At 42.5% G+C, this 25,285-nt stretch overlaps 1 protein-coding gene across 1 annotated transcript in view; it reads left to right on the top strand.

Annotated features, from left to right (window-relative positions):
* Window positions 1-25,036, top strand: part of Atrn (attractin) — a 137,898-nt gene extending 112,862 nt beyond the window's left edge. Inside the window, exons 24-28 of the mRNA XM_050132193.1 lie at window positions 10,715-10,776; window positions 13,312-13,390; window positions 14,400-14,507; window positions 16,553-16,667; window positions 20,484-25,036. Coding sequence (XP_049988150.1) covers window positions 10,715-10,776; window positions 13,312-13,390; window positions 14,400-14,507; window positions 16,553-16,667; window positions 20,484-20,608 — 489 coding nt within the window. The 3' untranslated portion in view covers window positions 20,609-25,036. The remainder of the gene's footprint in view (window positions 1-10,714; window positions 10,777-13,311; window positions 13,391-14,399; window positions 14,508-16,552; window positions 16,668-20,483) is intronic.
* Window positions 25,037-25,285: the final 249 nt, after the last annotated feature.

The raw sequence follows: 25,285 nt of genomic DNA, 5'->3' as shown, positions 1-25,285 counted from the left end.
GTTAAGAGCATTGCCTGCTCTTCCAAAGGTCCTGAGTTCAATTTCCAGCAACTACATGGTGGCTCACGACCATCTGTAATGGGGTCTGGTGCCCTCTTCTGGCCTGCAGGCATACACACAGACAGAATATTGTATACATAATAAATAAATAAATAAATAAATAAATAAATAAATAAATAAATAATTCCCAGGTGAGCAAAGCAGAATTGGGGTCCATGATATGAAACTCCAAATGAGTTAATAAAGACATTAAATTAAAAAAAATACCCAAGAGGTGTCTCACCAGACCTGCTGATGATGACAGGAAAGTGTGAGGCTGGCTGTCACCACACCACACAACTGGCGGAGAATATGTGGTTCATGGTCTGGCTGAGGGCAGCTGCAGCTGCTTTTGTGTAGCTGGGGTCTAAGAGTGTATGGTGGGGGCTGCATCAGTAGAAGCTCAAGTGGGTATCAAGGATACTGACTTGGTGTGGCAGTGGCCCAAAGAGGGGGTCAAGGGGAAATCTGAAACCCACGGGGAGAGGGAGCCAGCCACTTGAAAAGCAGACACAGGAGGACATAGGAAGCACACATTGCAGGAAGTGAGGACACAGGACAGTGCTAGCTGCTGGTGAGCAGCTAACTCCGGTGCATTTGGAGCCCAGGCACCTGTGGAGTTTGAGATTAGGGATGGGCAGCAGCTGGAGGCTGTTGTAGAGAGGCTACAACAGGAAAATCCCAGACTTGCTCAGAGGCCTGGGGGAGGAGGAAGAAAAGCCAGCTATGGCAGCGCTTAGGGGGCTGCAAAGCCAGGAGCAAGTGACTACCTTGTGATCTCATGCCCTGAGTTGGACACCAGAAAAGCATTTATCTAATTATTCTTTATCAATAAAAACTCAGGAGTCAGATATTGGGGTAAGAACATGAACAGAGAAATGGCAGAGAAGTGACCTTCTCTCTCTCTCTCTCTCTCTCTCTCTCTCTCTCTCTCTCTCTCTCTCACACACACACACACACACACACACCTCCTCCATCCAAAAGAGGTCAAGACTATCTCTAAGCCCCACCCTGCTACTTCCTTTTTCTGTCCTTAGCCCTCCCAAACCTCTATGGTTAATTTTGTTCAGCTAGTAGCTTGCTCCACCCTCAGATTCAAAGCAAATTTTGTTGTCAGTATCAGGAGCGTCAGAATGTGATCAAAATATCACACAGCATTTATCCACTAAGTAGGAGGCAGAGAGAACTAACTGGGAATAGCATGGGCTTTTCAAAGCCCAAGGCTCACCCCCAGCCACACACTTCCTTCCCAAACATTTCCACCAACTGGGAACCAAGTATTCAAACCTATGAGCCTCTGGGGCCATTCTCATTTAAACCACCAAAAAATTTAAGTTAATAATATATGTGATAAAGAAAATGGTGTGGCGATTCTGGAAAGTAGTTCAAAGCCATAGGAGGGGCTAAAAGTAAATAGACGTTAGTGTGTTTGGCAGATGTTCATTGGCATCAGCTGGTTTGGCAGTTCTGACCAGAGCTGAGTCATAAGGTTTTGTTCCAACACAAACCAGCATTAAGGCAAGTGTCGTGTAAGGTCAGGTGGTGGTTACTGGGAATCAGTGCTGGGCTGTGGTCACAACACAGAGATCCATATGGAATTTTGGCTGTGAAAAATAAAGGAAGGGCATCGATGTCAGGCAGTTCACAACTGCTTGTAATTCCAGTCCCAGAGTTTATCTGGGCTCATCTCACATGCACATACTACCCCCCCATATACACACCCATAATTAAACATAATAAAAATAAAATGCCTAGCATTGTAAGAGAGAAAAGAAGTTCTTTTGTTTCACAGGAAAATTCTTAAGAGGTGATAACCCAATCCCAGTTTACAGTATACTCCACTAGTGTACACAGACACTACCATTCTTGGCAAAGCTGAGACCTATGGGAGGGCCCAGTCCTCTCCTAGTTTTCAGCCTTACAGTGGTCAGAATTCTGCTGCAAGAACAGCATGGTCATACCAAGACTCTGCATGGCAGGCATTCTGACTCGGCTCTCTCCGGACCTGATGTGAAGGGTAGATATTTCTGAGGTCTCCAGAGCCTTCAGAAGATTCTGGAGTCTATGGATGTTGGTCCAGGAAGGCTCTCAGCTGCAGGAATGGTGTTCAGAAAGCCAGCCAGGTGAATGAACTCTGGGATCTTCTTTCATTCCCAGGTGTCTCCCTGAAGCCACAGGCTTTGCCTCACAGTGCAACTAACTCCTATTTGCATGCTCATATAATGGTCATGGTGGGGAAGATAAGGACAAATTATAGATCCTTTCTTCTTTCTCCAAATTTTGATTGCCTTTTCCCTAGTCAGAAAAGTCTACTCAGTTTTTTGAGTACTTTGTATATAACTTAGTAAATGCAAAGTATACAGTTTTTAAAAGAAAAGAAAACATCTGTGGTCATTTACCTAAAGGTCTTTCTTTATTCTTTTGGTGATACTCCATGCGTGAAGAGAAATTAATTCAAAGCATATTTTCACAGAGACTGTTTCTCTTAACTCAAGGACATATAGAAAATCCAGACATGGCGAGAGCCGACTGAATGCTTCTCTTAGAGCCCTGGGCTCTGTCTCACCCTCTGGAGAATAGCCATCCTCACTAGTATGTGACAAGCTTGGCTCCAACCTCCTCCACAAATCCACAATGCCAACATCCCATATTCCCAGGTTCTTTGAATAAAGCCTCCACTCTGTATTCCATCTCCTAGTCTCCAGGCATGGGCCCTGGCTCTCGGTTTGCTTCAAAATAGTGCCTTTTCCCTACCACTTCCCCAACTCACTGCCTACCCTCCAGAGCTTCCATTTCAAAATGAAGGTTTTGGTTTTGGTTTTGGTTTTCAGTGCAGTTCCAACTGCTATAGATGTCATTCAGGAAAGGCTCAGGCAAGGGAATCATTTCCTGATCTCTGATTTCTGAGGCCTATAAATTGAAACATCAGAACCTCCTGGAAGGCTTTAGCTTTGGGTGTAGGCATCAGCCCTAGATGTCTAATCTCAGACTAGATGTCTGAGAGTAGAGAGTAGCAGGAGTCATGCCCAGAGCCAGCTAAATAGGGGAGGAGCAACTGTGTTGGGCCAGGAAAGATAAAGAGAACTCACTACAGGAAAGCAGGGTCACCTGGGCTGACTATAGTGTTAAGGACAGTAGTACAATCGCTTAAAAATACTTGTTTGAATGAAGGGTAGACTTAGTGCTCTGGAATTGCAGATCTATGATATCTTTCCCCAAGCCTGGGGCTTGCCAAGTTTCTTAGCATTTATCTGCCTCATCCAGAGGGCTCCCAGGACAAATATTTTTTAATGAAACAGTTGATGGAAGTGAGTTGAAATCAGGTTGTAGAAATGTAGGCGCATGGATTTTAGACTTCTGGGAATATGTATAAATAGTTACCTTCTGTTGAGTAGGAAATGAGGTAGGTTGTAAGTTTGTCTTTAAATTTTTTGTACAGGTGTGTGTGTGTGTGTGTGTGTGTGTGTGTGTGTGTGTGTGTGTGTGTGTACAGGAGAAGGTAGAGATGTACAGTGTACACATGTGGAGTACCATTCCTCAGGAACCATCCACCTTATTTTTTGAGTCTCTCTCTGGACCTTGGGGCTTGCTGGTTTGGCTAGACTGGATGGCCAACAAACCCCAGGGAACCTCACGTCTCTATCCCAGCTCTCTGTGTGAGTTCTGGGGATCCTGCTGAGGTCCTCAGGCTACATGGCAAGCACTTTGTAGACAACTATCTCCCCAGCATCTGAAAGTTTTATTACTAGAGTATAATGAGATTTTCTTTGTAATAAGTAGATTTTAGAAACTGGGTGCAATAACACATCAGGGAAAAGGGAAGGAGGGAAATGAAGAGAGGAAAGAATAGGAAGAGGGGAAGGGAGAAGAGTGAATTCAAGGCCAGCTTGGGCTCTAAAGCCCTATCAAATTTTTTTAGTTTAGAAAGTTCTTATTACCTTCACTATCAGAAAAAAAAAATTCAAAACATGTTTTAAAACTAATTATTTGACAATTTCATACATGTTTATGGTGTATATTTTGGTCACATTTATTTTATTATCTTTTTTTTTTTCTTTCCCCTCTGCTGAATCCCTTCCTCCCAGCCAAGCCCCCTTCTGCATTTGTTTATTTGTTGCCCACTGAGTCTCAACTGGGGTTGCCTCCATGAGTGTGGGTAGGAGAGCTATTTACCAGAATGGGCAGTTTACCAGGAGTGACACCAATGGAGAAAGTCTCTCTTCCCCACCATTAACTGCCAAAAGTTCCTCAGAGGGGAACTTTTTTTTTATTATATGTGTTATTACATGTGAGGAGAGAAACCATGGGAGTACCATAGCCCTCACAGGGGAGGTCAAAGCACAACTTTGTGGTGTCACTTCTCTCTTCCCACCTTCACATGGCTCTGGAATTGAACTCAGGTCATTGATCTTGTGAGGCAAACACTTCACTCTCTGATAGCATCACATCATCCAGCCTAAACTCTTACCTTTGTAAGATTAATTTTTCATTTAGTTTGTGTTGTCTGACATTGTCTGAATAAGGAAGACCTACTTTATGTTTGAAACCAAATTTATAGGGATGAAGCTTGGTGTTTGTGTGTAAAAATAGCACTTTTCTATTGCTGTGATAAAACACCATGACCAAGGCATCTTATAAAAAGTTTATTTGAACTCATGGTTCCAGAGCGACAAATGTTTGTCATGATGAGGGAGCATGGCAGCTAGTGACAGGCAGGGGTGCAGGAAAAGGAAGCTAAGGGCTCAGGCACAAAGCAGAGAAAGCAAACTAGATGGTGGGGTTCTTTTTAGTGCTAAGATCACTACCATAGTGATGTACTTCCTCTCAATCCTACTCCTCCTAAACCTCCCCAAACAGCACCACCAAGTGGGGAACAAGTATTCAAATGCCTGAGGCTATAGGAAACATCATTCAAACCACCACAGTGGTAGAGTGCTTGCATGCTTCCATGGTGTGTACAGGCCCTGGGTTTAATTCTCAGCCAAGGAGAGAATGTGAGAAAAAAAGAGGGGAGAGAGAGGATAGAGGAGAAAAGGGAGAGAGAGAAGGAAAGTGGGGGAAGACAGGAAAGCAGGGAGGGAGAGGAGAGGAGTAAGAAAAAGGAAATAACCCGTCTATATTTTAATAGCACCCTCTCATTCTCAGAAGATCTCAGCTTGAGCATTAAGTTCAAGATTGACCAACAAAGACTGACCCAGTGGGTAGGTGTTTCTGGGTGGGTTGTCAGTATATTCCTAAACATGGTGTGGCTGTTTCTTTCCTTAAAACTTTGTGATTATGGAGACTTTAGATGATCAGTGCTGAACAGAAGACCTTTAGAGTCTTGGGTATCCCAGCCAACTACCCTAGTTTATTCAGACTCTTTGTGAGTATACACAGAACATTAACTGATATGGTTCTACTTTGCCAAGAAATCGGGCCATGGTTGAGATCTCCACATTAAGAGAGAATACCTAGGAAGCATTATACCACAGACCAGGACCTAATGGGTCCTCAGAATATGATATTAGCATCCAGTAATTAGTAAAAGTATCTCATGGATTCCTTTAAGTGTAAACGCTAAGGGAAAGTAATTTTTTTATTTATTGAAGTTATTTATTTTATTTTATGAGTGTTTTACCTATGTGTATGCATATGTACCACATATGTGCAAAAAGGTCAGAAGAGGGCATTGGATCTTGGAACTGGAGTTACAGACAGTTGTCAGCTTCCATGTAGGTGCTAGAAATTGAACCCAAGTTCTTTGCAAGAGCAAGAAGTGCTCTTAACCATTGAGCCAGCTCTCCAGGCACATAAAAGCTACTCTTAAAAGTCAAATCTAAAACAGGCGACAGTGGCATATGTCCCAACAGTGAGGAGGCAGAGGCAGGCAGATCTGTGTGAGTTTGAGGCCAGCCTCATTTATGGAATGAGTTTCAGGACAGCTGGATATACACAGAGAAATTCTGTCTTGAAGAAGACCAAGAAAAAAAAGTCAAATCTAAGCCATGCATAGTGATGGTGCACTCCTTTAATCTTAGCACTTGGGAGGCAGAAGCAAGTGGATCTCTATTCATCCAAGGCTAGGCTAGTCTATATAGTGAGAAAACAAAACCCAAAATTGTTTACCTTGCATTTCTGAGTATAAGTGATAAAGACACAGAAACTCATATTATGGCTTCTGTGATACCATTGGAACCTGATTTACTTGTGGAGCTTGTGTGGAATTGAGTGATCCTCAGCACCACAGATGAAAGAGTGGGGCAGGTAAATTTAGAAAAATAAGATGCTAATCATTTACTGCTTTGTTACTTCATCACAGTGGCTGCCCTTTAAACTGCTAGCCAGGCTACTAAGCCTGGGGGTAATTCTGTCCCTGCAGGCAATGACTGTCTTGCTGTGGCTAAAGGTAGCTTTAATTAAATCTCTATCATTCTAATAAAACTCAAAAGTCTAGGGTGGAAACCAACAAGCTCAGAGAGTTAGAGTAGCTACTTTCTCTCTTAGCTGACATCCCAGGAAACCTATCTCCTTCTACACTGCCCCAACTTAAAGACCCACACTGTGCTCTTCCCTGGTACTTTCTGCCAACTAATTGCTAACCTCACCTCTCTGGCCCAGGTTAATTTTACTTGATTAGCACAAATACAATACATCTTTACATAGTTAAACAAATGAAGCATAATCAAATGTAACATATCTTTGCCTAGTTAAACAAATATTCCACAACATTTTCCCCTTTTGTCTAAATAAAGGAAAGGTTTTAACTTTAACATAATAAAACTACATACAATAAGGACAGTTATCTAGTAAGAATTACATTTACAATATGCAGTCCCTTTGCATTTGGCAAATTTGGAGAAATCACTCTATTATCTATTCTATCTCAATGAATCTAAAGCTCAGTACCTAATTTACCTTCTTTCATTAAGTTTTCATAAGGAAAACTATAACTGTCTACTCTTCAACTCCATCAGAGATCCCAAAAGGATATATTATCTGAGTTAACAGAAAGTACAGTGCAAGCTGTAGATGGAAGTTTCTGTCCTGCCCTGTTCCACAGCCATTCAGTCCCAAAGAAACATAAGCTTATATTAATTAAAAACTGTTTGTCCTATTGGCTCAGACTTATTATTAACTAACTCTTACAACTTAAATTAACCCATAATTCTATATTAGCCACATGGCTTGGTACCTTTTATCAATGAGACATTCTTATCTTGCTTCCTCTGCATCTGACTGGTGACTGCAGACTGAGCCTTTCTTCTTCCCAGAATTCTCCTAGTCTGGTTTTCTTGCCTGGCTACTGACCAATCAGTGTTTTAGTAAACTAATAGAAATGACAAATCTTTACAAGGTACATGACATTATCCCACAGCAGCAAGCAGCTTCCAAAACTATAGAAATAACAGAGACACCTGTCCACCTGGACCATCACCCAAGGTTCCTCTTAAACATCCATATTCAGCCTATGAATATCTGGCAGACTTTTCTGTGAAGCAGGAATTTTGAAGGACTGTCCGCTTTGTCTTGGTAAAGTTCAGCAGTAGTTTTCCTTTGTGTCCTGCATGTCTGGTTTGGATGGTGTATTGTCAGCAATAGAGGCAAGGGCAGTTTCTTTCCCAAATGGCTAGTTTTACCACACTGAAAGCAAACTCAGAAGTTCTTTTATGAAATAGATTGGTGCTGCCAGTAGCAGATATGTCTCACTTCATAAAAATCCCCATGTTAACAAATCATTTTAAATGCCATATTCTGTAGGTCTTTGAAGTGTTTGAAGACCATTACATCTAAAATATATCTCTGTATGATCTTAAAACATATTTAACATAGCTACAAGTTTGATTGTTATAGATGACTAACTACTAAACTACATTTAATTTACATTACATTTTTTAATGAGCTGCATAAGCACAGTACCCACATATAAGAGTAGAAACATACATACAGTATAACAAAAATAACTTTAAATTTGTAGCACTGTACCAAAATCCATACCAATGTAAAATTGGTAAGGTTAATAGTTTTCTTTTTATCCTATAGTCCTCCCCCCCCCAAATGATGACAAACATCCATAACCCACCAAATGACCAAAAATCACCCACCCCATCTCTTGGGAATCTGGGTGTTGTGTTTTATAGATTTCTTCCTGTAGTCTGAGGGCAACAGAATTTTAGGGAACCCTGATAAAATTTAAATAATGGTCAAGTCCTGGGAAAACTAGTTGTAACATTGTTGTCAGTCTCATAACTGTTCCCATGCAGAGGGGTCAGTATATACATCACCTGTCATGTGGTTTTCCTGGTTTATCTCTTTATGTCTGTAGCCAGGGTTTCCAGGAGGTCTCCCCTGATCAAATATGATCTCTATTAACCGTGAAGGAGCCTACAGCTTTTTGTTTCCTGTGAAAACAAAAAGCATAACCTCTTCCCCCAACACAATATATTTTTTGAATTCCATTTTAAAGTTAAGACATCCCTAAAGTAGGCTGGTTTAATTCAGCAAACTCTTTTATAATCCCATGTCTCGCAGCAGCTGTCATTCACTCATCAACATTCAAAAAATGCAGAGTTAACACAACACCATACAGGATCCAGACTCCCTGTGCATTTTCCATCTTTTCATGTTTTTTTTTCCTTTATATTATTTTACTTCTCTTTAAAGACTTTATTTTTAAACTATTTACTTTTTCTATGACTATCTGTACCTATTTTCTTTTCTTTCTTAAACCCATGTACATTTTTAAACATAGTATGAGCTCTTTAGAGGTTTTTGCCATCTGGACCTATCTTTACTACATGTCTCTAACCTTTTTCAACTGTGTGAGCCAAACCTTAAACTGCTAAGTGGCTTTGTGTTGGATGCTGGCTGTGTCCTGCTCAGGCCGTGAGAGCCAAGCTTTATCCCCCACGGGCTTGGTTGAAGATTGTGTACAGCTGGCAACTGAGTCAAACTGGGAGCTGTATTCACCCACTCCAGCTCTAGGAAGCTAGTACCCAACACTGTGTCTGGCACTTTTACTTAGCTTATTGTTTTTACTTAACATGCCAGGTGCTCACTGTATGGCAGAGCCTCTTCAGGAGGTGTATCCATTTTTTGTTGTTATTTGTTTAGTTTTTTTTTTAGATTTTTCAGGCCCTCTGTGGAAATTTGGGCCCCATCTTGGGTACCAAACGTAGCAGGCTTTTTTGGGGGGCCACCAACAAGCTCCCAAATCATGACACAGAAACTTATTATTAGTTACAAATGTTCAATCTTATCTTATGTTTGTCCCACTAGCTCTTATAACTTATTTAACCCATTTCTCTCCATCTACATTTTGCCATGGACTTTTTACCTTTCTTTTATTCTGTATGTCTTTCTCCATGTCTGGCTAGCTTGCAGCTGCCTCTCTTTCTCCCTCGTTCTCTTTTCTTGTTCTCTTCTCTTTTCTCTCTCCTACTTATTATCTCTGCCACCAGCCCCTCCTATCCCTATACTGCCTTGCCATTCACGTTTTTATTATACCAGCCAGGTGTCTTAGGCAGGCAAGATAAAACAACAACACATCTTTATATAATTAAACAAATGCAGCATAGGCAAAAGTAATACATCTTTGCCTAGTTAAATATTCCACAATTGACTTTATCTTTTTTAAATTTTTATTTAATTTGTTACTATATATTTTGTGTGTTTCTGATGTGTGTGTTGGAGGGACAAGGGCTACTGGATCACAGTTCTCCACCACAGTTTGATTTTACCTGCTGAACCAAGCATCTTGATGGTCCAGCTTCCCAATTGTTACCCTGCTTACCATCTTCAGTGAAACAGTTAGCATCTTCTTAGTAATTGTTTCATTTGAACATACACTGAACACATCTAGTCTGAAATCTAAAACTAATGCTTAAAAAGTTTCAGATTTGCCAGGCAGGTGATAGTGATGCAAGCCTATAATTTCAGCATTGGGAGGCTTGAGGTCGAATCGTGAGCTCAAGGGTACTCCAAGCTTTTGAGATCCTGTCTCTGATGAAATTAAATTATATGGATCTCAAAATATCAGAATAGGAATGTTCAGTTACTGAAAAAATCTAGCCAAATATCCCAAAAGACCCTGAAATCTCAAGCTTATTAGTCCCAAGCATTTATTTTATTTTGTTTTATTTTATTTTATTTGAGGTAGGGTCTCTTGGGTGCTGGAATTAAAAGTGTGTGCCACCACTTCCTGGCAGTCCCAAACATTTTAGATAAAGGATCTCAGCTGTACCATTATCTTCCCAATAAAGCCCTGGTCCGTGAACCTGGTGACGTCAGACCAGTAGGAGGTGTTAGTGTGTGGTAATAAGGTTACAGTTTCCATACTTAATCAGCTCTGAGATACACGATAGATGGCACCTGCCCTCAATACAACAGTGCTATAAAAAGCATTATGCCAAAGTTTAATTTGCAGTGTTTTTCTTCTACATAAAATAATGTTGCCTCTTTTGGTTCTTAGTATTGAAATACATTAGAAATTTTCTTGTATTCTTGGTACTAAAACCTGTTTATTTATAGTAAAGTTACTAAGTTAGAAATTATAACCTATTGGTTTCAGGTTTGTAGCCTGTAGCTGAGATTATTTTGTTCAAAACAAAACAAAACAAAAAAAAAAAAAACAACAGAAGCTGAATCAGTGGAGCCGTTTTGTAGCCCGTGTAACCACTGCTGTTTTCTGCCACAGATTGCCTTCTCCCAGCACAGCAATTTTATGGACCTGGTACAGTTCTTCGTGACTTTCTTCAGGTAATTCCTCTCATACTGACTGCTGTTTTTCCTTTGAAACAGCCCCTTAATTCCAGCTTAGTTTGTACTTGCACAGCTGCATGTACTCACAATAATGTAACTTTAATCTGACCTGTTTAAACATTACAACATAACTCTTAAATGAATGGAAGGGAATTTTGTGTGGCGCGCGCGCGCGCGTGTGTGTGTGTGTGTGTGTGTGTGTGTGTGTGTGTGTAATTTGGCTCTCTGTGTGAGGAAAAGCTTGGACTGAAATAGTTTTAGCAATGGTCACTGCTGTGTGAGCTACATATGTGCTCCGTCTTATTTGAGAGATGATTCTGGTGAGCATCCATAGTGAAAGTAAGGTAAATCTTATTTCTAAACCCCTGTTATTATAGTTTTCTGGGTAATAGTTTATTTTTCTGAGAATGATAAGTTATTGCAGTGCTCATAAGAGAAGCAGCAAGAGCTGACCTTACTTTCCTATATCCTCCCCCAAAACAGAAATTGCTTTAGTGATTTACTTTTTTACATTTAACACTAAATCTTGATTTTTCAACTCAGTTACTTTTTTTACTTTGAGGGTCTTTTTATAGTATTCCTGATTTCTTGAAACTCTATGTAGAAGAGGCTGGCCTTGAAATCACAGAGTTCCTTCTGTCTCTGTCTCCCAAGTACTGGGATTAAGGTGTGTGCCACCAGCCAACTCGGTTATTTTTTTGGTATTCTCAACACTACCATACTCCATCACACACACAAACACACACACATACACACACACACACACACACACAACAGGTACACACAAAACTCCCTTCCATTTATTTAATAGTTATAATCACAGTGCTTTGATCAACCATAAAATCATGAATTGACTTATGATTCTACTTGCTAGTTTTTTAGATGAAAAAGGTCACCTTTTGTTTATCCTACGTGTAACACTTTATTTACTATTGTTTTTCCCCCTATGAGTCTACTCGAGTTATACCTGTGTTCTGACAAAACAAAGATCTTTCACGATGGTTGTCTCTTGCTTTTAGTCTCTCTTAGGGCACCCCACCCTAGAATGTTCCAGCCTTCTGTCCTTAAATGTACTAGTCTCTAAGGCCTGCTGTGTAATTGTCACTGTCTGAGTTACGTTTCTATTGCCATGACAAAGCACTATGATAAGGCAACTTGAAAAGTTTAATCGGGAGATCACAGTTCCAGAAGGTTAGAATCCATGACCATCATGACAGAGAGCATAGCAAAGGCAGACCAGGCATAGCATTGGAGCAGTAGCTAGAACTTAACTCTGATCCACAAGCATAAGGTAGAGAGAGAGCTAACTGGGAATGACATGGGCTTTTGAAACCTCAAAGCCCACCCCTAATAACACACCTCCTTCAACAAGGCCACACCTCCTTATCTTTCCCAAGCAGTTGCATCAACTAGGGACCAAACATTGCCTCTGGAATCATAGGAGCTTTCCCCATTCAATACATGGTTTACAGAGGAAAGAAAGCTGAAACTCTTTATAATCATTAGGCAATTAGTTTTTCCTCCTAATATTAAGAAAGTTGTTGGCTTAAATTTGATAATTTCAAGTTTATTTTATTGGTAAATGCATATATTGCTGGGCATGGTGGCATATCCTAGCATTCAAGAATCTGAGATGAGAGATCACAAATTTCAAGCTAGCTGAGCTACATAGCAAGACACAATCTTTGAAAAGAAAAATAATTAATAACACACATACCCACACTCACAACAGAGTTATTATTACTTTCAGTAATGCAACCAAGTCCTTGATAAGAAGCTGCTTAAGGTAGGAAGTGCTTGGGCTCAGAGTAGTCTAGGGGATCTAGCCCCTCCTAGCCCAGGAGTCATGAGCACAGGCTCATGGGGTGGCTGTCACACTGCATCCTCAGTCAGCAAGCAGGAAAGATGAATGTTGCTATTCGGCTCACTTTCTTCTTTTTATTCAGTCTGGGCCCCCAGCCCATAGAATGGTGCTGCCCACATTTAGGGTGTATTATCGATACTCAATTAGCTCAGTATAGAAACTCTCTCATAGACATACCAGAGGTTTGTCTCCTGTGTGACTCTAGATCCTGTCAAGTTGACAATCAGGGTTTATCACCACATATGTATGTATAATTACAGAAAATATATTAATTATTGTACATAGATTTCTTTGGCCTACCTCTTATTAAAAGTTGATTATTAATTGAAATTTATTTTTCTCATTCTGTTTGAGCTTACCAATGAAGTTTACCACATTGATTAATTTACTTGCTTAAATTAAATTATTATCTGTTATCATGTATAGCATTCTAACAAAATTGCTTTTCTCATTTTCTTACTTATGGTAAGCCATTGTTGACCCTTCTGGGAAGCTTAGTGAGAAGTCAGGGCTTGGTAACATCTTCCAGAAGTCAGGATTGGAAGCTTGGGTCAGCTAGCCAGGGTTTCTCACGTTCCATTTCCTGTGAGCCAGTTCGTCACATACAGCATCAGGAGCTCGGGAGTTGGGGTGTTGAGGGTGTCTCCCCGTGTGCTCTTTCCCTGCAGCTGTTTCCTCTCTCTGCTTCTGGTGGCTGCAGTGGTCTGGAAGATCAAGCAGAGCTGTTGGGCATCCAGGCGGAGAGAGGTAAGCCCATGCAGACAAAAGTAATAGATCCCCTTGAAAACTCATTTCCTCTCCTTCTTTTCAGGCATCACTTTTACCTGTTCTGTGAAACTAATATTCATGAAAATCATGCTGCTTCGTCTGCATTGTATGCTATTGTATGATTCTACTGTATGCTATATCACTAGATTTCAATTATTGTTCCATAAATATCATTAATTCTGCCACAGCCACAACCACTTACTGAGTTAGCAATCTTCTAAGAGTCATTCATAAGAATTTGAGTGAAGGGACAGGTTTGCCTCAGTGATGGAGCCCTTGCCTAGCATGAACTGAGGCCCTTGGTTCTGGTCTCAGCACCCTCTAATAGCACAAAGGTAGGGACAAAGCTTTTAACTTGGGGGCAGGAGGAGGATCCAAAACCAAACTATAGCTATAGCCAGTATCATTGATTATGATGAAGTACTAGAGTTGGTGCCAACAGACACATTATTTAGATAGCCGAGCTCCTCTAAATCCCAGACCCCTCCCTAAATCCAGAGCCCTGCTTGTTCTAGTCTCTGATTCCAGATTTATTTGTGTTTTCATCTTATATCTCTCTTAAGGGAGAGTAGTCTCGTGTCCTATTAGCCATGTGGGGGGCACATCTTTCTTTATTGTCATTGCTTTGGGAATATTGGTTCAGGATTTGACATAAAGCAGGGTAGACTGACTTTAATAACAGAAATATGAAGAGGTAAGTTTCTGTCCTTTTGTATATTCAGCCAGCAGATACCATAGCATTACATCCACCACAATTTTAGCTTATGTCTCTTACTGGTAAAGACTTTTCATAAAATACAATAGTGTCACTCCATCTAACAGAATTTAATACTTTGTACTGTCTAGTGCCTAGTTGTGTTCAGTTTTCTGTAGCTGTCACAGAAACTGATCAGTTTGAACTGGGGAGAATGCAGCGTCTTTAATATCTAGTATTCACTAATAAAAACTCAGTACTCAGCATATTAATACATACTATAATATTCATTAGCAACTTCTTCGGGAGATGCAGCAGATGGCCAGCCGCCCCTTTGCTTCTGTAAATGTTGCCTTGGAAACAGATGAAGAGCCTCCTGATCTTATTGGGGGAAGTATAAAGGTGAGAAGTGGTTCAAAAGTTCATGTAACAGCTTTCCAAAACTCAGGTCTGAGTCTGGCGAACCAGAGGAAGCAAGTGTTGTATTCATTAGTCCTGATTTCCTTCTCTCTGCCGCTCAGCTGAAACACCAAGATTGTGAGACACTCTTGCTCTCAATTCCCAGTTGCTGGTTCGTGTCATCAGTCAGTCATGGTCAGGAGAGCTTAACGTGTAAACCATGGTTGTTATTCTCTCAATGTTTGTGCCAAATACTTACAAGTTTTTATATGAAAATATCTAAACTGGACTAGGTGTAGTGGCATGTATATTTAATCCCAGCACTTAGGAGGCAGAGGCAGGCAAATCTCTGTGAGCTTCAGGCCAGCCTGGTCTGTATATTGAGTTTCAGAACAACCATGGCTACAGAGTAAGAGAGAGCCTGTCTTAAAGGAGTGGTGGGGACAGCTCAATTTACTATTAATTACTCCCCTCCCACACACAGAGAGACTTTGGATTTGGTTTTGTTGTTGTTGTTTGGTTTGGGGGTGTTTGTTTGTTTGTTTGTTTGTTTTTCAAGACAGGGTCTCTCTATGTAGCTTTGGCTGTCCTAGAACTCACTATGTAGACTATGCTGGCCTTGAATTCAGAGACCCATCTGCCTTCTGAGTGTAGAAATTAAAGGTATGTGCTCTACACTCAGCAAATCCCAGAGTTAAAAAAACAAAACAAAACAAAACAACAAAAACACTTATAGGGCTGAAGAAATGGCTCAGTGGATAAATATGAGAAATGGAGTTTAGAGCCCCAGAACTCAAGTAAAAACGAGGCAGATAAGGTGACAGTACTCAGGAGGCAGAGATAGGATTCCCAGGGCAAACTGGCTGGTTAGACTAGTTGGAATTGGCTTCAGGTTCAGCAAGATATCCTCCTTAGTAAGTAAAGCAAAGAACTGAGGAAGACCTCCTTGTGCATGCGTACCTGCACATGCACTTGTAAACGCATATATATGCACGCACGCACACACACCATACATCATGTTTAGAAGTTGGAATCTTTGTGCACTGTTGGTAGACTACAAAATTATGCAGCCACTAGAAAACGGTAGACTGGGCATGGTGGTGCATGCCTATAATTCCAGGCCTTAGAATGCAGGTGCAGGAGAATCACCAAACAGTATTTGTCTCAAGAGAACAAAAGCAATACAAAATGTAATACAGGGGATTCTTTGTATGTCAGTGTTCATGACAGCACATCATAATTGCCGGAAAGGAGACTCAGCCAAGTGCCTGCCAGTGGCGAGTAGATAAGCAGAGTAGTGTTTGCTAAGTCGGAAATGATTTATACTTTAAAAGAAGAGGGGTCTAGTATACACTGAGACAAAATAAAATAGTAACTGCCAAAAGCTTGGAAGAGGAGATGAAGGAGCTGTTGTTTAATGAGTAGTATAGAATTTCAGTTTTTCAGTTTGCAACATTAAAAAAACAGTCTGAAGATGGAGAAAGTAGCTAAAACATACTTCCATTTTCCTTTATTTTATGAAGGGTTGATCATGCAGCATGCATAAAGCCGAGAGAGAGAGAGAGAGAGAGAGAGAGAGAGAGAGAGAGAGAGAGAGAGAGACTCATTTGTAATAACAAAGCTGTCTCTCAAGCCTGTAAAATTCTTTTAAAAAAATGAATAAAGTCTGCAACAGAAAATGAATAAATTTTCCAGAGTCAAAGCATCCAATAAGCAGATGAGGAATCCATTTGGTGAGCTGTCTATCTTTTACAAGCTCTTAAACCCAACAGGCTATGACTTAGTGGATGAAAGATGCATGGATAAGCTTGAATATAAAACAAACAACTGTCTTCTTAACATCAGGGTCTCTGTGCCAAGTGTACAGGACTGTCTGACAGATCACCAGACACACACTGCCAACCCAGCGACCTAGAGAGAACCTGTTGACATGGGCCCTTCCTTGGCACTCATGTGGCTCTTCAGAAAAGTGCTATGGAAACAACTCATAGCCAAAATTGTTGACCTTATAAGCGCCTGACTCTGAAGTGTGGGTTTTCTTCTTCCAGACTGTTCCCAAGCCCATTGCCCTGGAGCCCTGCTTTGGTAACAAAGCTGCAGTTCTCTCCGTATTTGTGAGGCTCCCTCGAGGACTGGGTGGAATCCCTCCTCCTGGTCAGTCAGGTGAGTAGATGGAGCAGTGGCAAACACAGATCTGTGGAGAGCTACACCGCAGACATTTCTTCCTGGCCAAGAACATGGGTATGGGGCACAGAGCTTTCGTGAGATAATTCCGTACTCCATAAACTGCATTCTGAGCACTGACATTTCTGTCTTGGGGTGGAAGGTCCAGGACCCTTCTCACAGTGCACAGCTTCCTCAGCCACACACACCTCCTCAGCCACACATCCAGTATTTCTTATTCCTTGGCTCTATTGCTCCCTTTAAAAAAAACAAAACAAAACTTGTTCTTACCTTAAATTTCGACTTTCTCCTTCTTCATATGCTACTAATCATCTCCATGCTCCTGGCATCCAGCCGTGTCCTCAAAGTTTGTGTTGCCCCAGTAAATATTTCTAGCCATGTTCTTCATCTTGTTTAAGGTCTTGTTATGCAGCTCAAGCTGAACTAGAACTCATTACATAACCCAGAATGCCCTCAAATTCATAGTCATCCTCCTGTTTCAGTTTCCAGAGTACTACTCACCATGCCCAGCTTTTACTCTATATTAGATATGGGGCATAGGGGCTGGAGAGATGGCTCAGTGGTTAAGAGCATTGCCTGCTCTTCCAAAGGTCCTGAGTTCAATTCCCGGCAACCACATGGTGGCTCACAACCATCTGTAATGAGGTCTGGTGCCCTCTTCTGGCCTGCAAGCATACACACAGAAAGAATATTGTATACATAGATATGGGGCATAAAGAAGTATTATAACAACATAAAGAAGATTTTTGAAAATTATAGTTTCATTAGGCTAATACAGACCAATTTTCATTCTTTTTCCCAGCCCTCTCTAGCAATTTAATTTAAATAATTATATAGGCTTTGGGAGTGGGAGAACCCTGAACAGTTTTTAAGCACAGTTTGTAGCCAAGGATGACTTTGAACTTCTGATCGTCCTGCTTCCACCTCCCCAGGGCTGAGATGTACCACCACTCCCGGTTTATGAGGCACCGAGGATCAATGCTAAGGCCTCATGCATTGCCAGGCAAACCCTCTCTAACCAAGCTACACCCATAGCTAGATAGGCATTTTTATTACAAACAATTATTCCTCAGCATTTTCTCCCTAAAATAGCATCTCTACAGGAAACAGGCACCAGTGGTGATTTGGGCAGGAACAGGGAGGAGAAATTACTTTCACTGCATACTATCTTATACTTTGAGATTTTTCTTCCTTTTTGCTGAGGCTCAAATCTAAATCTGTCTTTATTCTTTCTTCATTACAATCATTTACATTTTTACAGTTTACTACATATTTTACCAATGTCTTTTATACTTTCCATCAAACATATAAGCCATTAATTTATATAAACCTTGGGGCTGGAGAGATGGCTCAGTGGTTAAGAGAACCGGCTGCTCTTCCAAAGATCCTGAGTAGAGTTCCCATCAACCACATGGTGGCTCACAACCATCTGTAATGAGATCTGGCGCCCTCCTCTGGCGTGCGGGCATACATGGAGGCAGAACATGTATACATAATAAATAAATAAATCTTTTAAAAAATTTATATAAACCTTGTCTTCAAGCTGGAGGCAGAGATAGGAAGATTGCTACATAGTGAGGTCCAGACCAGCCAGGGTTACACAGTGGAACCCTGTCCCAGAAGGAAAGTTCTTACTTTTAACACAAAGGCAAAGGCAGTATGGAATGCAGTTTCGGAGTATCTTGATTATGAAGTTTTGCCTAGAAATGCCTCAAACAATGTGAACATTTTAGATCAGTTCAGTTGCAGTGGTGCTGGGGGCTCAGGATTGCCTCAGCCAGAACAGTTTAGTAGAGAAGAATTCTTTTATCCTTGTCCAGCCCTGAACTTCATGTCCCCTTCATCAGCTGTCCAGAAGGGCCTCCACTTACCTGGCCGACTAGAAGGACTCTATGGTGTCCTCAGAATGAAAGCCTTAGGTGTGATGAGGTCAGGACTCAGTCTTCATCTTCCCTTGGCATCCCCAGACACTGAGCCCCTAAGTGAGGACCAAGTCACTCTATGATCTGGCTATCTGGGCAGTGTTTCCTGCTACCACCCAGCTCAGCAAACACTGGCAGGTGCTTCATAAAGGCTAGGTCTCCAGTGGGCATAGAGGCGTAACAGGTCTGTAGCCTTTCCTATCTCATCCTTTACGTAATGCTCCCACCCTCTGAAACTCCTCAAGGCCCCACTCAGTTCTTGAGGCCCACCCCATCAGGGGAGGGCTATCCATACCAAGCCTCCCATACTTTTTCTTTATGAGGTAGTACGAGTTAGCCCCAGACTTAATCCTCTTGCCTCAATATCTCCAGGGCTGGGGATTGTGGACACATGTCATTATGCCAAACTCCTATGCCCGTTCCTTTTAAAAATCTTTTCTGGGATCAAATCCAGGGCCTGAGCAAGTGCTCTACCACTACCCGCCTCTTCTTTGTAATGGTCCCTTTCCTGGATATGCCTTTGCCTGAACGACAGTCGTCACTAGTGTGGGCACCTCTCTGTGTATCAGACGCTGGCCCTGGCCCCTTCCTCCTCCTCCCTTTACAGACAAATAGAGTAGATTACCAAACTTACTCCTATGCTTATTAAAGCAGCCTTGGCAAAATGCTGAGTATGGGCTGGCCACTTCCTCCAGTGTTAGAATTCCAGCTTCTCTACTGTCTTAATCAAGGTTTCTATTGCTGTGAAAGACACCATGACCATGGCAGCTCTTAAAAAGGAAAACATTTAATTGGGGTGGCTCCCTTTCAGTTCAGACGTTCAGTCCATTATTATCATGGTGGGACATGGTGGCGTGCGGGAAGACAGGGTGCTTGCTGGAGAAGTAGCTGAGAGTCCTATATCTTGCAGGCAACCGGATATGGTCTGAGGCACTGGATGGTATGTTGAGCATATATGAGCCATCAAAGCCCACCTCCACAGTGACACACTTCCTCCAACAAGACCACACATACTCCAGCAAGGTCACGCTTCAGAATAGTGCCACTCCCTTTGGGGGACATTTTCTTTCACACCACCACACCTGGAATGGTGACTTCCCTGACAAATGCCAGGTTTATTATACAATGCAAAAAAGGACAAGTCAGTCACTGGGAGTGTCTGTGAGAATAAATGGTAAAGGTTCTGATAATTTCTGTGTGCTCTGAACATTACCTCAGTCACTCTTTGACTCCAACACAAGCTTTGTGATGTTCTTATCCCAGCCCCATTTTACACATAAGGAAACTGCCCTACAGGAGGTTAAAGAACCGTGCTCATTCTAAAACTTAGCCCACGACACTGTTGAGCACTGCCCATGGTAGATATAAGAAAGTCATGTGGAATGGTGCGGGGCTCAGCCCATAAAGGCACTCACCTCACTTCCCAAGCCTGAGCTAGAGCCCCAGAATTCTCAAGGTGGAAGGGAAGAGTTAACTTGTAAAGGCTGCCCTCTGGTTCACATGTGCAGCATTGTTTACACACACACAAATAAATAAATAAATAAAATTTTAGTAGCTTGTGCTGAGCCAGTGATAGCCAATGAGGTGCACATTCAGAGTATGGCTGCATTCTCATCCCTTGCTTCTACCCCGAGGCAGAGCCTCTGTGATGTGCTGTGGAGGAGAGAAAAGTGAGTAGCTAGGCGTGCACAAATAAACTGCAAGGGCATGGAGCTGACACCATCCCCCAGATGGAAAAGGAGAGGTGAGATGGAAGGACTACTGTGAATACCTCCTTTATCTTTCACCATGGAGGTGTAAAAGGAAATTGGAAATTATCTTTTTTAAAGTAAGCCCATCATGACATGTGTCCCTTCTTATGGGTTCTTCCAAGGTCTTGCTGTGGCCAGTGCTCTGGTGGACATTTCTCAACAGATGCCAATAGTGTACAAAGAGAAGTCAGGAGCTGTAAGAAACCGGAAGCAGCAGCCCCCTGCACAGCCTGGAACCTGCATCTGATACTGCGCCAGGGACTCTCCCTCACAGAGGGCACATGGTACACCAAGCTGTCGCAGGGGAGGGTGCAGGCAGGAAGCAGGTGCAGAACAGAAGACTGGAAACCCTTGAAGCATCCACCTCATGTGCATGATCATCCAAGCTGTTTTGATGGTTCATCCCTTCTGTGTCCAGCATCTAACCTTTTACTTTTGCATAGGAAATAATTTAATTACAAGTCTAAGAATAAGCTGCTCTTCTCGTGGGTGGAGAAGACCAGCGTAGAACCAGCAAGAGCTGAAAGTGATGCTGAGGTCCCTTGTGGAAACTCCTCTTGGGAGTCTCAACTGCAAAAGTGATGACCTTGCCAGCAGCTCTCCAGCAGGGTCTTCCGACACTCCTCAGACGGATTGTTCTGATTTGAAGCTTGTTGTCTTTTTACAAGATGTGCTTTTACTCTCTTCCAGAAAGTAGCTTTTTTTCTAGCTGAGAACTAATAACGGTCTGTCTCTTTGAAAGTCATATCAAAGTATAATCAATGGGGCCTTGTTTTGTTTTTTTGGAGACAGGGTCTCACTGTGTAGCCCTAACTGGCCTGGAACTCACTATGCAGATCAGGCTGAACTGAACTCACAGGGATCTTTCTGCCTCTGCCTCACAAATGCTGGGATAAAAAGTGTGCACCACCAGGTCCAGCAAAGGGGGCTATTTTAAATGTCAAGGTCAATTGTGTTAGAATATAAACAAATGTAATAGATAATTCTCTATAGCAACTTGATTAATTTTAATTCATTCTTCTCTTTATCTCACGCTGTCATACACACACACACACACACACACACACACACACACACACACACACTAAGTGCCTAGACTTTAAATAGATCTAGCAACTGGAAAGTTAATAAGCCTAAGCTTTTACATGACTCTGTTTCTCCATTCTTGTAGAATTTAAGTAACTACCATTGCAATCTGTTCTTTTTCTAAAGTCTAGTTTGCAGCCAGCAGAGACTTCTCATCCCAAGAAACATTTAATAGGGACTAGCAATAGGGACTGAGTGACCACCAGCCCCAGCCTAGTATCACTCTAAGCCTGATGCTGGGCCAACCTTCTGGGTTCCTTCTGCCAAGGCACCACAGAAAAGTACTCACTCATGTCATGTGCCTCTTTGAGCCGATAAGAGCACTAAGTGTGTGGGACACTTGGCCCTGTCTTCCTGCAGCCCGCTCTCTCTGTGCCTGTGGACCATCCCCAGGTTGGATGGCACAGACACTAGAAGAGGGATGATGCCTTGCATTGGGGCAGCATCTGCTCAGAGCCAGAAAAGGGCCCTGGTTCCATCTCTCCCAAGTGTGGGTTGGCCTGGTCTCCTCCCAGACCCAGCTGGTGGTGTGAGGAGGATGAAAAGCACATGGGGAGAACAGAAGGGACAAGACCCTCTTCTAAACAGAAAATGACAGCAGTAAGAGGGGTGAATGGCCCTCTGCTCTGTGCCCCGGGATCCTGCCTGGACATTGCATCTCCCCACTTATGGTGCTCGTATTCTGGTGTTACAGCAGCCTCACCTTCCTTTGCCTGCTGCATGTCCTGTGATTCTGCTAGTACCTGACTAGAACAGACCTCAGGCAACCATGCTCGAGTTAGGAATTTGGAGAAGTTAACACTCAAAAGAACAGAAGCCGTAGCATTTCATCTTTAAATGCAGTGCCAAGAGAGGGGGCATTTCTCTAAGGCCAGCACTAACCCCATTCCCGCCAAGACACTCCTGGAGAGAGACTTCCAAGCTGAACCATAAAACACGAATGCACAACACACTGCTGGAAGACTCACCTCTCAAAACACTGCTTTTTCACAACATTATTAAAGGACAGGAGTTCCAGAAAAGATCCCAGTCTCATTCCCTGTGCAGTTAAGAGTGCCCCACATCCACATCCCTACCAAAACACAGCACCTATAGGCATCTGCAGTGGCCTAACCCTTCATCTCCATAATCACCAAAGGGATTCTTGGCCAGGAGAGAGAGAGAGAGAGAGAGAGAGAGAGAGAGAGAGAGAGAGAGAGAGAGAGAGAAGTTCCACTGGGGTTTGTCCAACAAGGGAATTTCCCCTGCTTTGCGCAAAGGACCAAATTTCTTTGGCCAAAGAAATCGCTTCTATGTTAGCTCCACACCTTGAAATAATATGTACCATGGTCCCCATCTACCTGCTTACATTTTTCCCTTAGAGATACTGTTTATTCTTTGAAAAGGAAGAAGCAAATGGCATTTGATTCTGCTCCAGTAGTGGAGAAACAGCCAACTCCACCTGCATCTCCTTCATAGCCAACAGCTCCTTTCAGGCTTGCAGCAGAAGGGAACGGCAGGGACAAGGAGCTCAGCTCAGAGCCAGTTACCAAGAGGACGTGGGGTTGTGACCCAGAACTGTGTGGCATGGGAGAGCATGTATATAAAATAGTCATGAAGACACTGACCTTGCACTTGTACATAACTATACAGTAGTGTCCAGAATGTTCAGACATTCAGGGTGTACATAAAACAGAAAAGTATCATAATGTATTTTTATTAACATCTGAGTTTCACCTAATCTGTTTCTGTGCCATATACTGGGTATCCAAGCTCTGAGACGTCAACTTACCAGGCCCTGACCCTTTGATAAGGCCACTCATTGTACCACCATGCTGGTATGTTCAGTAGCCTTGTGCCCATTAGGTAACTAAGTAGTGATTCAGCTCTCAGAATACCTAAGAAGAGCAAGCATGGTGACACACCGCTGTGATCCTAGCATTTAGAAGATAGAGGCAGGAAGAGCAAGAATTCAAAAATGAGGACTGGAGAGGTGGCTCAGTGGTTAAGAACACTGGCTGCTCTTGCAGAGGACACTGGTTCAGTTCCCAGCACCTACACAGTAGCTCACAACCCTCCGAAACTCCAATTCCAGATGATCTGTTGCCCTCCACTGGCCTCCTCGGGTATTGCATGCATGTGGTGCACAGCAAATATGCAGGCAAAACACCCAATACACATAAAACATAATGAAAATAAAGAATTCAAGAAGAGCCTGGGCTACATAGCAAGAGCCTGTCTCAAAACAAACAAACAAACAAACCTATGAAGAGCCAGGCAGTGAGTCTGTTTACATGGCAGTACACAAGAGAACTCAGGAAGCAAGAGTATCCATACTGTTGTGCATTTAATGCTCCTTGTGACTTCTGGCATCTCTGTGGGGTGACCAGTCTAGTCCTGAGGTATTCTGTTACTCTTTGAAGTCAAAGACTGTTACCTGTGAACATTAGACTTTGCAAAGGGGCTCTCTAGGCCACATTCTGTTGTAGCTTTGTCTAAAATTTTAATGACGTTTCTGAGAACCGTGTTCTTTTTATACTAAAAACTGGGGATGGGGGCTCATTTGTTAATAAATAGCGCCGTTTCCCTACACCTCAGCCTCCTGTCCCCCTCCTGGTCTTCCCTACACAGTCTGGAGAAGGGTCTGAAAGGTCAAAGGAGATGTGGCAAGAAAGCACCCCATTGGCTCCCGAGCTAGCCTGTAAGAAGACTGTCAGCAAAAGGAAAGTACCAGCATATCTGGAAGGCTTGAAGTGTAAGATGGGATCTCGTTAGGGAATTGGAGGAACAAGAACAGAACACCCTGAGTAGGCGATGCCACAGCCTGCCAGTACCCATCCTCCTTCAGCACAGTGGGGTGCGCAGGGTGAGGAGTGGCTGGCTTCCTTGGGGGATGGTGCTGTTTTTATGAACACTTTGATCCTTGGTGTCCTTTAATTGAACAAATATTTACTAAGCACTTGTAAGCTAAGCTAACATAAGAGCAGTGACTGGGGTAGAGATCCAGCTCTTTGGACACAGCCCTCACCCTAGGGGAGCTCCTGGGGTGAGCCATGGCTCCCTGACGAGTCTGAAGTGTTGACCCTGGTCACACAGCCCCCAGCACAGCTCTGGACCGAGATGTCAGCATGGCCTCTGACTGAGCAGAGCCTCTGGAGCAGGCGCCTGTCTGCAGGGAGCCCTCGGGGTGCCCTCCCAAGTGCAGAGAAACTGGCACCTTCTCTGCTGAAGGACCCGGACTCTGCACAAAACACTAGCAAAGCCTGCTGGGCCAGTTCGGCCTCTCGAAACGTTTCACGGTTATTTACAGTTCGCTGTTTGTCTTCATCCAGCTTAGTCTGTTCATATGTGTAATTAGCATCTGTTGCACTTGTGTAAATATGGAGTAAGTATTGTAAACTATTTAATTGCTGGGATTGTTGGTGTTATACCTACATTTAAGACTGCAATTTTTGGTATTTTTTGTATTGTAAAATAACAGCTAATTTAATCAGGAACGAGATTTAGGGGGGGTCTGCATTTTAAATGCAAATGTGAAGCACTTGTATATAAACAAAAGTAAATATGTAATACAAAATTCCTTCTGAAATAAAAGTAGATCTGGTAAAAATGTGGGCTTCCCTGAATATTTCATGATAATGCTGATTTTATTCTATATTTACATCTCATTCATTGTATTAGCAGTGAGGGGACAGAGACAACTACAGCTACCACCCTCAGCAGCCTGAGGGGTCCCCTAGATTAGGGAATGCAGCTCAAGATTATTGGCTTCGGTCCTGCAGAGAATTCCAGGACTGGACAGTCTATGAAGCTATGAAGCAACATTTAGTAAGGAATGTAACATTTGTGTCTATGTGTG

This window comes from Alexandromys fortis, unplaced genomic scaffold (assembly GCF_014885135.2).
Source record: "Alexandromys fortis isolate MF-2015 unplaced genomic scaffold, M_Fortis_MF-2015_v1.1 scaffold_6, whole genome shotgun sequence".
NCBI classification, from domain to species: domain Eukaryota; kingdom Metazoa; phylum Chordata; class Mammalia; order Rodentia; family Cricetidae; genus Alexandromys; species Alexandromys fortis.
Note: the sequence above shows the minus strand (reverse complement) of the source record. Positions and strands in the feature narration are given on the sequence as shown.